The following is a 15685-nucleotide window of genomic DNA, read 5'->3' as shown; positions in this document are numbered from 1 at the left end:
GTCGGAACACGTGGGGCCTTTGCGCCCGGAACCGGAAGCTGGGCTTCGCCCCGCCTCCTCGCGGCTCTGGAGCCCTTCTAGGCGTCGGGAGGTTTGGTCTCTCTCCGCGCTTTGCGCGGGTGGAGGCTCGGAGCGCCCTTGTGGACCCAGCGCTGAAAGCTTGGGGCCAGACCGCTTCCGCCCGCAGGCCCCTCCTGCACCCCCGGGCCTTCAGTTTAATCACAGACCCATTTCACCGTTTTTGATCTCTGCTTTGATTTTGGAGTCTGTACCTCTACTTGTTTTTCTTGATTGTCCGCGAAGCAGGGTAGCAAAGAGAGCAGTTTGGGGTTTGGCTCTTGCATTCACGAGCAGTTGTGGGGCCTCGGGCAAACCCCTCTACCCCTCCAAAGTTCAGCGTTCATCTTCTAAAATGGGTGTAATAATACCGTTGCTCTGAGAGCTAAGGGCTATATTGCATGCGAACTCTTTGGAACGTAGTAGAAGCTTAGCAAGAGAATAGTTACGGTATCCTGTTCTCTTCTGTTTTCCTTGGAGCATGTCTTTGTGTTTCATTAAGACTGACCTTGATCTCATTCGTTCATTTGTGTCTGGGTCAGTGATCTCTGCTATTTTCCTTTTTACTCTCCCTGTCCTTTGAAGAAGTCACCACTCTCCACGTGCCATGGGAGGGCCTTCTCTCCCCCCCAACTATGACTTACACATTTCATTTTCACCGGACACGTTGCTGGGATCAGTCTATTGTGTTTGAAGCCAAGGTATTCATTACTTTTGGTGGAGGGACAGGAATGTACGGTTTGTGAAGGCCTACTGTGTGCCAGATGTTCTCGTTATAGATTCGGTTAATATTTTAAAATATTAAGTTCATAAGTGATACATAAATGTTATTCTAAACATCTCAAATATTGCAGATAAAGTTAATGACCTTTTACTTATGCTGGCTTCCTCATCTCACTCACCAAACGTTTATTCTTATGTATTTACCTTCCAGACCCTTTTCTATACTTCTACATACAATATATATATATATATTCATAGAAATCATATTATTTTGTGTGCATGTGCATATATGTGTGGGTTCATGTTAGATTCCTCAGTTTGCTATTTTCTCCTAGTGTTGGACCTTGGAGACCTGTTCATAGTACATATAGAGCTCCCTTATTCTACTTTTTGCATAACATTCCATAGTGTGACTAGCCATTTGCCTATGGATAATATGTGTTGTTTATAATTGTTACTATCACAAACAATGCTATACTAAACATCTTCATGCATACATGCAAATGTTACTCTGGGACAGAGAAAAAATGTTACTGGGTCATAGGTTGTATACATTCAATCGATACTACCAAATTATCTCCCCAGAGATTGCACCAATTTATGACCTAACAGCCATATATGAGAATATTTTCCCACCGTATTCATGCCACTACTTTATGTTGCTAACCTTGTGAAGTGAGGGGTGCCTGGGTGGGTCAGTTGGTTAAGCGTCCAGCTCTTGGTTTTGGCCTAGGTCATGATCTCAGGGTCCTGGGATTGAGCCCTGAGCACTGAGCAGGGAGACTGCTGAAGATTCTCTCTCTCCCTCTCGCTGTGCCCCCTGCTCCCCGCCTCCCCCTGCCCCACTCACTCTCTCTCTCTCTCACTGTCTCTCAAAAAAACTTGTAAAATGGGTAAAAAGTGATGTCTCATTATTTTACATTTCCTTTCCAGGATTAAGAATGAAAATGCTTATACGCAAGTAATGAAGATGGAACTTTACATCAAAAACTAGGGGTGTACTGTATGGTGACTAACATAATATGATAAAAAAATATTAATAAAAAAACAATGAAAATGAACATTCTTTGTATGTTTATTGGTAGCTTGTCATTTTACTATGAGTTTGCCCATTTCTCAATTGGATATTTTTCTTATTCATTGTTAAATGCTACATATTCCTGATCGTAATCATTTAATATCTATGTAGCAAATACTTTCTTTGACTTTATAGCTTACATTCTAACTTTGTTTATGGTCTTAAAGGTTCAAATTGGATAAATTTGATACACTTTTTCTCTCAGTGGCTTTGAATTTCATGTCTTATTTCAGAATATTTTTTCCACACCAAAATCAGGGTTTCCTCCTATATGTTCTATTACTACTTTGTTGCTCTCCTTTTTATGGTTAGATTTTGAGTTTACTTTTGTGATTGGTATAAATTGTGGATTCTAATCTAATACTGCCTATGGTAATTCATTTATACTTTTAAAACACAGAGGTGGGATATTGGCATAACAGAACTACAGAGATTATAATCCATATGCGATGTGATTGGTTTTCTGTCAGTCCAGTTTATTTATTGAGTAACTGGTATCGTGGGACACTGTGGTAGTATATGGAATACAGTTGAGCACAACCTGTCCTCAGGGAGCTAACTTTCTCATGGTGTTTGTGTTTTGGAGGAAAGAAACATGTTTGAATAAATTACTTATGATTGTGGTAGGTTCTACAAAGGAGAAGTGCAGCATGTTTTGAGAGCTTCTGACTAGAGGTCCTAATCCTGGTGATGGTGCTGGTAGAGAGGTGGTTAGGGGAAATGTTCTTGAGGAGTAAGCTTTGAGCAGAATTCTGAAGGATGAGTGGGCAGGATGAGATTGGGGGTGGGAGTGGGAAGTGGGGTAAGAAAGAATATTTTAAGTAATGGGAAATAGCGTGTATGCAAGGGTCCTGTGGTGGAAAGGAACTTAGGGTATTGGAGAAACTGAGAGGATAGGTGTCTAGGGCTAGAGAGCAATAGAGAAATATATGAGATGGACCTGGTATTGTGAACAGGGATCAGATCTGACAGACCAAAGGTCTTATAGACTAAATTAAGCATTATCTGCTACAGCTAATAGGAAGCCATTGAAGGATTTTAATTAAGTTACATGATTAGATATTCATTTTTATAAGATCCTTCTGGCCACGGAGGAGAATGAAGAGGCTCAAGAGTGAATGTGGAAAGGTGATTTATAAAGTTATTATTGTAGGTCAAATGCTTAGACTAAAGCCGTAGTATGGAGATGGGGGCATTAGGTTGTTATTTTTTTTTAACAGTATTTGATGAAGAGCAAAGAACTAATTATTAGGAAAATTCTGCAGTTGGAAGAGAGAGACTACTTTCCAAAAATCAAAGAAATGGCAGGAGATATTAGTGGAGCGGTCTCATCTGAAAGAGTGTGTCATTCTACTCTTTTAATTGTTCAGTCTGAGACTAGCTGAATACCAGCGACAGAAAGTGATGGTTCTGGGGGCGCCTGGGTGGCACAGCGGTTAGGCGTCTGCCTTTGGCTCAGGGCGTGATCCCGGTGTTATGGGATCGAGCCCCACATCAGGCTCCTCCGCTGTGAGCCTGCTTCTTCCTCTCCCACTCCCCCTGCTTGTGTTCCCTCTCTCGCTGGCTGTCTCTATCTCTGTCAAATAAATAAATAAAATCTTAAAAAAAAAAAGAAAGTGATGGTTCTGGAAGAGTTATGTGTAAATGGCATTTTTATAATTGGACTCATTTAAACTTGCAAGGAGAATACATAATTCAAAGTGGTGGTGAGCCACTTGGTCAGGCACCAGATGCTTAGGTAAATATGTAACCATGTCCAATTCTTTGTGTATTCAGCTTTTCTTGTATTGGAGTTTAAAAATTTTAGCTCCAAGTTGGTTGGTCATTTACGAATATCATGGAATTATAAGAGCCTGATAAAAACTGAGATGACTTTGGATACACCTTAAGGAAGATGGCAGGAAAGCTTTAGTCTAAGGCTCATTGAGAAAAGTGGTCTGTAGCTGGGTAAGCTTGGGAAAGGCATAGTCTCTATCTTCCTCTTGGGAGTTTCTAATGCATGTGAAGATTATTAGAACTGAAAAAGTAAAGCTGAATTTATTACTTGACAGGTAAGGGAGAGCTGTATCACTCAAAAGTGACTTTGGTCTTTCTGAGTTACAAGGGAAGGGCTAGATCCTGGATAAGGAAAGGAAGTTTTGCTCAAACAAGGCAGGAACAGGAGGCCACCATCGATTGGTTGAGGAGAGGATTGTAAAGTCTCCTTTTGAAATGGTCATTGCTCTGGTTTACATCAGTAATAGTGGGCACAGTTCTTCATAAAACCAAGATGATATAACAGGCAGTTTTATATACATAAGCTTGGGAGTTAGAAATTTTTTTCAACATAGCGTTAAAGGTTCTGAGAAGTTGAGTCATGAAGGAACTTGTTTAACTTTGTCTAACTCTGTATGTCCCCCAGTTTGAATACTTGAAACCTGCTTTTAATAACTAATGTATTCTTGGAACACATCATGGAAACAACCGCTTTACTTAAGTGTGTACATTTTTCAGGAACAAATTAACTCGAGCTCATTGTCAAGGATTTGGCTCAGCTGTATGCAAGAGCTCAACCTTGTCATTAGAGTTACCAGTAGTAGAAAAATAATTAATATCCAGGGATCTGAGTAAGAGGTTGTTTATGATATTGTTTGCATGAGTTCTTGTGTAATTTCTTATTCTCTTGGAGAAAGCTGGGGCATGTACATTTGGGGAAGATATTTGGGTTCTAGAGCCCTAGGAAACACGGGGCAATGTAAAGTCAAGCTTTGCCATGTTGTCTCTCTCTGTGGCCAGGGCTCCTTTTCCTCAAAATAGCACTCTGGCTTCTGCAGGCACCGGAGATAGACAACACGTTTCTTGGTGAATTTGGAGGGACCATGTTGGTGAAGATCTAAGGCAGGGCTGCCTAGAAGTCTTGTAACCCATTTCATTCTTGATGTTAAGGTGTTGGTGCTTCTTTGTTTGATAGGCTTCTTCAGCTCTGGTATTTCCAACTCCTAGAACTCAATTTCTGGCAGACTACCAAAAAATGTTTTTTTCAACAGAATCAGTACCAGCACATTGCTTAGGACATGATACCCATACATCAATAAAATATGAAAAATGCGTGAATGATGAATAAATGGTGTCTATTTTGATTTTCATAAATTGGAGTCAAGTGGTACCCTCGCATTTGTTCTCTCCATTATAAGATCTGTCAATGTGTTTTATGTTACCTTCTGTCTGCCATCAAACAGGTAACTCTTAAGGCAAGAGGCTAGATCCAGGGAAACTAATATCTGTGAAACTTGAAAGCAGATTTAAAAAATGTCTTTAAGTAATAATATAACCAGGTGTCTCAATTCCCTTAGATAGGGTTACCTGGAGCCATGCCCAAGCCAATGAAAGTCTGAAGTTCTTCCTAAAATTTCTGCATATTCTGTGGGCATTGCTCTGAATTTTTCTATGGGCTGTCTCTAATTCAAACATCAGTCCAGACAAGAAACTCAGTTCTTCCTTGAATTACACACACAACATACACATGTGATGCTTGCAACATACACATGCTGTTCATACATATGTTTGGTAGTGTAGGAGACTTTACTGAAGGTTCAAGGGGAAGACAGTTGAACAGCATAGAAATGTGGCCTCAAATTGAGGATAGGCATCTCCATTTTTAAAATGCTCTGTAGGCTCCCCAACTTTGGAGAATTTCCACTGGCTCCTTTCCATAGACTTTTCTGCTCTTCTTTTTGGCTCATTTCTCCTGTCTTTACTTTCTTTGCCATTTTCCTCTCTGAGGAGCACTTAGATATTATCCAGATTTTCTCATTCAGGGCAATTTAAACCGTTCTTTTGATGATAGGTTTCTTGATAATATTCATCCTTAGGGTCTCTCTCTGCACCTTCAAATGACCAATTTCACCTGCCTGGCCCCAAGACAGCTCCTCTCTAAGATAAAATCAGACCGGACAGTTGAGATAATAACATTTTCACCTCATTACACTGTGTTTTGCTCTTGCAATTTTCAATTCAATATTAAAAGGAATGCGCAATAATCCTTTTTTTTTTAAAATCACAGTTTAATGGGCTTTTAATGATAGACTTTCTGTGCCTTGGGAAGAGGGGCATATATAATACTTATTATTATAAACTCTGACTCACCTGCAACATCATTCTGTAGAAAACTTTTTCTGGCAAATGTCTTGCCTGAGAACATGGCTAAATGAATGGGTTTGTCTTTGCCTTGAGGGACCTTACAGGATAACCTTACATTCAAGCCCTGTCCTTAATGTAACCTCGGGGCTGAGTTTTCCAGCAAGAAAGCCTTCATAGTTATATTGGCTCTCAGACTTCTTTTGGTTTCCTAGGCACCTGGCCTACCTCGGGTGAAGCGTAGGAACTGGCCTAATCCAATTGGAAATTTTCACATGATGTCCTCAAGTTTTGGTATTACCTGGGAATAAATACATTTAGGTGTATGTAGACATTTGTGTTCTATTAAAATGGAAGTCCCCTTATTAACATATTATCAAACAAAAACTTGGTTTATTTAAAACATTTTTGAAAGACCCATTAGAATTGATTAGGAGCCTACAAGGGACTTCTACAGTGAAGAAACTAAGTACTGAGAAAATGCGTGGGATGGTTTATGCCTTTGACAAGGAAATGAGGCAAGGAGAGTTATTATAAACAAAGAAGGAGACAAGATCCTTACATTTTTTTTAAAGTTACTGACAGTTGTCCTTGACTTTTGTGGTTTCTACTTGATGCATCTGAAGGTATTCTGGGATTTCCTTGTTGGAGAATGAGTTTATTTCTTTTGAAGGACTCCTGGTTCATTTATACATAACGAATTCTTACAGGAGACTTTAACCATCATAGTTTGCTTTTACATCTTTATCTTCTCCACGGTCCTCTTTCACGTGTAATTTTCATATCTGCCTTGCGTTCATTTCGACGTGTTGCATGTTTTACTGTGGATGATGAGTCTTTGGACAAGCCATTGCCTTCCTTAGGGCTGCTTTTACCTCCTTGTTTCTAATTGTATAAATAAAGGGATTCAGAAGGGGTGTGAGGATAGTATTTAGCACTGACACCACCTTATTAATCTTAAAGGAAGAGTGTGTTGTGGGTCTCAGGTACATGAACAAAACAGCACCATAGAGCAGGGAGACTACTGTCAGGTGAGAGGCACAAGTAGAGAAGGTCTTCTGTCGGCCAGTGGCTGAAGGGATCTGTAGGATGGTGGACAGAATATAGATATAAGAAATCATCGTGAAGAGGAGTGACCCTGGGATCACCAGAACTGTCGCCAAAAGACCCAGGAGCTCCAGAATGCTTGTGTCTGAGCAGGCTGCTTTCAGAATGGGACCAACATCACAGTAGAAATGATTGATGACATTGTTGTCACAGAAGGACAACTGGATGAGCAGCAGCATCTGACAAAAGACAATGGTAAAGCCTACCAGCCAGGGACTGAGGGCAAGTTGCAGGCAGAGGTTGGTGGTCATAATGGTGGGGTAGCGAAGGGGCTTGCAGATGGCCAGGTAACGGTCAAAAGACATGACGGTGAGGATAAAGAACTCAGTGGTGCCCAGGAAAAAGTGAAAGAAGGCTTGTAGTAGGCAGCAGGGGATGCAGATAGCTGTTCTTGCCACCACAAACGTTTCCAACAGTTTGGGGATGACTGTGGTGGTGTACCAGATCTCTAGGAAGGACAAGTTACAGAGGAAGAAGTACATTGGTATTTGTAGCCTAGGCTCCACCCAGACAATGGCAATTATGAGCCCATTGCCTGCAAGGGTTAATATGTAGATGAAAAAGATGACTATAAAGAGAGGGATCTGTAGTCCTTGGATATCAGGAAAGCCTAGGAGGATGAACTCTGTGATTGTCATGCCATTTCTCATGTCCCTTGATACTCTAGAAAGACAAGCAAGAAAGTAGCTTCATCAAATTTCATGCTCAAACACAGGGTGGACACAAAAAAGGAGGATTCTGATTCTATTTAAGGTCCTTCAGGACACTCCCCCTCCTTTGCATACACACATATGTCCTCAGCACGCCTTTCTTACTCAGGATTGGGCTTGTCCTTTTGCCAGCGAAACCATCTTTTAATGGACTTTGAAAGTGCCAAGTACACTTGATGAGTGGAAAAATACTTTTCCACCCATATACAGCTATGAGAATAATCCCTGCAACATGGTTTAACTGTCAATAATCCATATGATTTTTAGAAGTGTATATAATGGTACATCTGCAAAAACTGCGCTGTGGGTTCATAAGAAATAATCCACACCCCCCTATTATATTCCAAAAGAAATTCTTGATTTATATTACAAGTATGTTTAAGAAAGCTGATTTTACAATCCCCCCATCTCTCTGTGTGTATTTATACAACTAAAAATCATTGCTGTTATATATTAGCGGTGAAATACAACTTTGATAATAGAGCAGATGTTTTTCTCAAGAATCCGCTTCCAAATTCTAATTCAGACTCTTAACAAAGGAGACTAAAAAACATTCAAGTGAAATGAATAAAATTGCTAAGCAAGTAGGAAAATGTACTAAGCTTTAATTCAAAATGCCAAGACCAGCTGAATTAGGGCCTAATATGCAGAAGTACCTAGTCACCGTATACTGGATAAAGATCCATAGACATGAAACTAAAAAAGTAAAAAGGCTAGCAAATGCTTGAGATAACAAACTGGGTCCTGGAAAGCACATCCCTACCAAAGCCTTCCTTTATGACTAAGTGTCTTTCCATACCAAGCAAAGCATTCTTATTTGCATATGCAAATTCATAGGTTGAGAACTTTCTTTCTGTTCTCTTAAAATTCACTGGAAAACAGTAACACTACTTCCTCTCTTATTGAAGATATTCTTCCACATGGTTCTTCTTTGCAGTGGGTAAGGTAAATTGCTATGAAATGAATTGCCCCATTTTCAAAGTGTGGGAAACTTCGCATGAAAGAGGCGGCTCATGGTTCATTGATATGTGGCTTCGTTCTATCCTCATATGAGAGAACAAGAAATCTTTGAGAGCCTAGAGGAGAAAAATATTTCCATTTCCTCCCACCTCTTTTCTAGACCAGGAAAAGATTATTTTTTTGCCTATTAAGTCAAAAGCTTCCGTTATTTCCCATGAGACTATAAGAGACAGAGAAGTATTTGAATTTCTGCTGATGGTCAGTACTGCCAGCCACGAATCCCTCAGAATGGGGTAGAAACAGATTTATCTTCATTCCCTACTCAGAAGGGAGTGGCAGTCTGTCCTGCTTAATACAAAATTTCTAAGGGCTAACCATTCCACAATTGGGAGAATTAAACCTGTATATTCCGTAAGCATTTGCTGAGAGCTCCTATGTTCCAAGTCCTCCTAGAGGACTAAGGAGCTTATCATTTAAATAGGGAGAGAGACCGTGTATGATAATTACAACATAACCCAGTGAGTAGACAGTATAGAGTTGTACACAGATTGTTTTGGGGACACCCAGAGAGACCCATTACTCAGCCTGGGTAGGGGTTAGAGAAGATTTTCCAGAGAAGGAGATGCTTAAGCTGAGTCTAGAGGCATTCAGTACGAAAAGAGAGTGGGGTGGGGAGGGAAAATGCATTCCAGACAAGGCCTGAAGTTTGTGAACTAGAACTAAAGCAGAGAATTCAGCTGGAGCTGGAGCTGGAGCTGGGAGTTGGGCTGGTCCAGACACTTCTGATAAACTAACAGGTGGGGCAGGCCTCCTGTAAGTCACGATGGGTTCATGAGACTTTTGGAGGAGAGAATTTTGAGTCAGGGAGTTTGCGAATTTGTGCATATGTGTATGTGTGGAAAATACGGTGTCACCTTTCTCGGCAACACACGTACACATGTATCTATGCTTCATGGAGGAAGAGCCTGCAGGTGGTAACTGAATGGGCTCCGTTGAGATTCTGGTCACAGACAGAACTGTTATGTATCCAGTGACAAAGCAAGGCATATACAAGGAGATAGAGACTCTGCGTACTTTTGTAAGGGACCATGACTTGGCTTTGGCACCACGAGGATCCAGGAGTCCCAGCAATGGTGTCGACTGTCTGGACCGCCAACTAGACTAGGGTTGTGAGTGCATGTGAAGTTTTGTGAGATTTTGAGAAAGGTCAGATGGCGTGAGTTAGCAGGTAAAAGCAATATTCAGAGAAAGACAGGAAAGTAACCTTAGGAAGCTAAGGGGATAAAGTTAAAATACTGGATTTAACATTGCAGTCGACATGCTTACCAGATTTAACTATATAGTCTAGATTCTTTTTCTTTTCCTTCGGAGAAGTCACGACATAGAGGGTCATATGGCGTTCCTCCTCATCTCCCCATAGCAATCAGGAATTGTCCTGTTCGTGTTACCTCCTTACTTTCTAATCTGTTCCTTCTGTCTCTTTGAGGCTATTTTTGTTCATGTCATTATCTTTCATTAGGATCAGGACAGCCTCCTAACTGAACTCCCTGTCCCCTGATCTGTCATACTCTTTCCTATCCATGCTTCAAACTATAGCAAGAGCGGTCCTTCTCAAATGCAATTCTGACCACGTCACTCCTCGGAACCTTGAGGGTGGTAGCATACAGACTCTTTGGTGCGACATTCAAGGTGTTGATGATCGAGTCTTACCTCACCTGATCTTCCAGCCTGATCTGCCATTTTCCTTCCCCATTCCACGCTCTGTGCTTATTGAGTTATCCAAGTTTAGAGTTTGGCTGACTCTCTGTAAATAAGATTTCCCTGGAACCACACTAATTTGTTTACCTATTGCCTGTGGATGCTTTGGTGCTACGATGGCAGAGTTGAGGACAGATGGCAGAGACTCTAGGACTCCCAAAGCCTAAAATACTCATGATCAGGCTGGCCCTTTACAGCAACAGTTTGCTGGCCCCTGCTCTGGCTGCCTGAAGGTGCCATCTTCTCGTCACTTAATCACTGTGCATGCTGTTACCTTGGCCTAACCCCCCCCCCCCAAACTCTCCAGCATTTGGCTAAGTCCTATCTGACTTCTAGACCCCAGCCGAGGAGCCATGTCACGGGAAGCCTCCTCTGACTTCCCATCTCCAGTCTAGCTCCGGTGTGACTCCTACCTACCCCCGCACCGTGACCCCCTGGGCATTTCCATTTCTGAATGCTTACAAAATTGTATTTATAGTTTGTTTGGCTTCCTCCACAAACTCTAAGGCCTTGAGGGCAGCAATAATATCTGTAGGGCCTAAGCATGGGCTTGGCATAAAATAAGCCCTCAAAAGAGATTTTCTGAAGGATTATATAAATGGATAGTTTGTTGACACTGTGTCCCCAGTTACCTATGAGTTTATGTAGACTGATACATGTATATGTTTATAAAATGCTACTGTTATATTTCAAAGGCTGGAGACATAACAGGGACTGTTTGCTAAATAATTTGTCTCCAAGTCCGCTGCTGCTTCCAGCTTTTATGTAAATTTTGCTGCGTGCAGACCTTTCTGCTCCATCTTTCCCTAATGAGGCTTCACGTTTCTTACTGTGTTCTGGTTATTCTCCCTGATCTCCAGACTGCCCAGAGTACAGAGAGCTTTCTTAACCCACTTGATGCTCAATGGTTTGATTCCATTTTTTTTTTTTCCTGAGCTATGTTGTGGCAATCAAGCATCCTTCATTTTTCTTGAACTTTTCATTGTCTCAAAAGAAAAAGAAAAGTAGAAGGGTATTAACATATATCTTTTCTGAGTCTGGGCTAAAGGCAATACGTCCCAAGCCTCATCCTTTGTTTGTTTATTTCTTCTTCTTCTTTTTTTTTTACCTGTTGCTGACAATTTCAATTTTTCAAGACTTTGATCATGTTGTACATTTGAAGATGCCAATAGTGTTCACCCAGGTACAGAGGCACCTGGATTATACTCTATAAGTTGCACAAAGGGAAGTGCATCAAGAATCACTATTTGGGGGACTGTGCAAAACTGGAGTGCACAGAAAGGCAGCCAGTTTGAAATTCACCCCAAGGATCGCTGGTCATGGGTAAAATGCAGTGAATTAAGACGCTTGCTGGTCCAAGTCCCGTCAGGGCTATGACGTTTCTATATGAGCCCGAGATGCATTAACCGGAATTTGTTTCAAGGCTTCCGGGCATCAAGGCTAGCCGTGTCTATTCATTCTACAGAAGAGCAACACTTCACCCAGAATGGTACTCTTTGTTTCTCTTTAGCAAAGCACTACTCACAGCACTGATGATTCCCAGGGAAACACTTCTGGTCCTGAGGTGCTTCCTTATCCACGAGAGAACTGAAAGGAAAGGAAAGATATTCTTATAAATGCACAGAATTAAAACAGAAAATTTCCTTCTTTTTTGTACCAGGAAAATGAATCTCTCTAAAATTTAAGATGAGTGCTGTTATGCATTGCTGAATTCCATTCATAAAGCTTTCAAGAAATAGCAAGATTGCTTCAGTGTTTAAGAGAATTGTGTTGAAAGTGATTAATAGATCAGTTCACACTAGGTCAAGATTTCTTCTCTCAACACAGCAGTTTGTTAGTGGGGCACTTGCCTGGCTTCCTCTGGGACATCAGTCTCCATAGATGTGCTCCAGAGACTCCCAGGAGAAAACAAAGTCTCGCTAAAAGTTTATTCATAAGTCAAGGTGGGACACTGGCAGTTTTCTAAATTCTAATTGGGACCAATCATCCCTCCCCTCCTGAGATAATTAATCAAAATCGGAGGCTCCGTGGTTTTCTGGGTTTTAGATCTTGAATTTCTCAGTTTCTGCAAGAATTAAAATCAGTGGTTTCTTAAGTAAATGGGATCCTTGATTGAACTAAGTTGAATCAAGGGTAGGAAATTTATGACAAGGAATAATGTGACAAGTGGCCAGGTATGCACAAGTGCACGAGTGAATGGCGTAGAATTGTACGACTTTTTGGGTAAATTATCTTATGGTGATAAGTGAAAAGATGGGGTTTTGAACTCTTGGGGGTCAACAGAGAGTTGATGGATATAGCAAGCATAACTCGTTGGGGAACCCTCTGCAAAATGAGAAAATAGAGTTGGAATTGTAATTAAAAAAAAAAACTTTCATGAGGTATAATTTGCATAGAATAAAATGCACAGTTCAGTGGGTTTTGACAGATGTGTATATCCACGGAATCACCACTTCAGTTAAGGTTTCGAATGTTCTCAGCGCTCCAAAAAATTCCTTTGTGCCCACTTTCAGTTAGTCTACCTCAACACCTTCCCTCCCACCCCTACAACCACTGCTCTGATTTCTTTGGCTACAGATGAGGCTTGACTTCTGTATGATTTTATATGAGTGAAATCATACCATCTGTATATTTTTTTGTGTCTAACTGCTTTTCACTTAGCAAATGATTTTTGAGATTCGCCCCTATTGTCAAATATAAAATGTTCATTCCTTCTGATTGCTGAGTAGTATTTGATACGGTTCAGGGCAGGCTGTGCCCAAATATAACACATTGGTATATCGATTATTTAAAATTAAAATTACTTGAGAAGTGGCCAGTGTAAGAAGGACACTCTGAACTTCCCTTGTCTCCCTGAAAGCAGGAAACAAACCTCCCATGTGAGGTATACCCTCCCTGAACCAGGAGGAAGAGAGACATTCTTATCACTAGAGATGGAGAATTTAGGGCCAAGAAAGCTATAAAAACAATCATTGTTACTTTACCAATTGACCTCCCCAAGCCCAAACTTCTCTGTCTTGTCAGTTCCTCACAGATTTATTGTTTCTTTATCTAAAAGATATAAAAGCTGCCTTGTTTGGTCACTTCTTTGCATCTCGTATTTTTATGAGCTCCTGTACATACAAGATTAAAATTTGTTTTTTTTTTTTCTCTTCTTAGTCTGTCTTAAGTCAATTCAATTATTAGACTAGCCAAAGAAACTAGAAAGGAAGAGAGGGAAAGTTTTCCTTCCCTGCACATTCCATATTCCATGAACATACCACACCTTATTTATTCGTTTAGTGGTTGATGAACTTTTGAATGGTTTCAGTTTTGATTATATGAATAAAGCCGGGGCAAAGAGGAATCTTTTTGTGAGCATATGTTTTTATTTATTTTAGACGAATAAATGTTAGATGAATTTCCTGAGTATGAGGTAAGTGTATGTTTAATTTTTTAAGAAAGAGCCGAATTGTTCTCCAGTGAGATCTCACCATTTTGTTGTCCCATCAACCAACATACGAGAGTTCCAGGTGCTCCACGTTTTATCAATATTTGTTATTGTCAATTAAAAAAAGGCATTATTGTATGGGTAGGGCTTTCTCATTGTTAATTTAATTTTCATTTCTGTGATGACTAGTGATATTGAGCAAATTTTCATATGTTTATTGACTTCATATATTTATTTCTTGTGAAGAATTAATTTAAATATTTTATTCATTAAAAATTAGATTAATTTTCCTTTTGTTATTGTCACATAACTTCTTTATTCTAGATATGAGTCCTTTGTGAGATAAAAAAATGAGATTTTTCCCCTGTTCGTGGCTTAGTAATAATTTTTTAAAAAGATTTTCTTTATTTATTTGACAGAGAGAGCACAAGCAGGAGAGCAGGAGAGGGAGAAGCAGGCTCCCTGCTGAGCAGGGAACCCAATGAGGGCCTTGGTCCTAGGACCCTGGAATCATCACCTGAGCTGAAGGCAGATGCTTAATGGACTGAGCCACCCAGATGCCCCATTTTGAGTTAATTTTTAACATTACTTGTAGTGCAGGTCTCGTAGCAAAAATTTCTCTGTTTTTGCTTGTGTGAAAATTATTTACATGCCTTTCATTTTGAAGGATATATTTACTGCATAAAGAATTCTAGACAGTTTATTCCAGTCCAGCCCCAAGCCCAAGCAGTTTAAAGATATTGTTCCATTGTCCTCTGACTTGCATGGTTCTCATGAGACATAAGCAATGTATTATGTATCTTTCCATATTTATATAACATGTGTTTTAATGTGTGGGTGTGTGTGGTGAGTATTTTAATTTTTTTTTAAAGATTTTATTTATTTATTTGACAGAGACAGACAGCCAGCGAGAGAGAACACAAGCAGGGGGAGTGGGAGAGGAAGAAGCAGGCTCCCAGAGGAGGAGCCTGATGTGGGACTTGATCCCGGAACACCGAGATCATGCCCTGAGCCGAAGGCAGACGCTTAACGACTGCGCCACCCAGGCACCCCTTAATTTCTGATAACAATTTTTATCATTGATTTTTGGAAATTTAATTATGATGCGTGTAGATGTAATTTTGTTTTGTGTGTTTTGCTTGGTGTTTCTCAAGCTTTGTGAACAGGTAAGTTTATATTTTCCATCCAATTTTGAAGAATTTTTGTCATTATGTCTTTGAATTTTTTTCTTCAAATATTTTTTTCTGCCCTCACCCTTTTTTTTATCCTCCAGTTATACACACATTAGATTGTTGGGTGGTGTCCAAAAGCCACTGAAGCTCTATTTATTTTGTTTTTAGTTTTTATTACTATGTTTAGTTTTTATTCCTATGACATGTAGTTTGGATAGTTTTTATACTTAGTCTTCAAATTCATTCTTGTGAAGTCTAAACAGCTATCGAACCCATTTAGTAAAGTTTTCACTTCAGCTCTATATGCTCTTCAGTTACATTTATGTATTTTTTAATCTTCCATTTTTTTCCTCATTATGTTCACATTAAAAAAAGAATCTTACAAAATATTTACCATAGCGATTTCAAATTCTCTGCCTGATAATTCTATCATAATTCTATCATCTCTGTTATTTCTGGATGTGTTCCTATTGACTGATACTCCTTTTCATTTTGGATCACATTTCCTTTTTATTTTTGTCTAGTAAGTTTTGGTTGGATGTTGGACATTATGATTCTTGTTGAATTCTGTGTC

The 15685-nt window shown here is 40.0% G+C and overlaps 1 protein-coding gene across 1 annotated transcript; it reads right to left on the bottom strand.

Annotated features, from left to right (window-relative positions):
• Positions 1 to 6792: 6792 nt before the first annotated feature.
• On the bottom strand, positions 6793 to 7731 carry OR6X1 (olfactory receptor family 6 subfamily X member 1). Its single transcript, XM_045797594.2, has one exon. The coding sequence runs from the start codon at positions 7729 to 7731 to the stop codon at positions 6793 to 6795; it is 939 nt and encodes a 312-aa protein (XP_045653550.2).
• Between the last annotated feature and the right edge of the window lie 7954 nt (positions 7732 to 15685).

Source organism: Ursus americanus, chromosome 16, assembly GCF_024610735.1.
Source record: "Ursus americanus isolate L20-20 chromosome 16, mUrsAme1.1.p, whole genome shotgun sequence".
Classification (NCBI taxonomy): Eukaryota; Metazoa; Chordata; class Mammalia; order Carnivora; family Ursidae; genus Ursus; species Ursus americanus.
This window is presented reverse-complemented; position numbering and strand designations above follow the sequence as displayed.

Coding starts and splice junctions, on each gene's coding strand:
- OR6X1 (XM_045797594.2), bottom strand. CDS start 7,731: ATGAGAAATGGCATGACAATCACAGAGTTCATCCTCCTAGGCTTTCCT.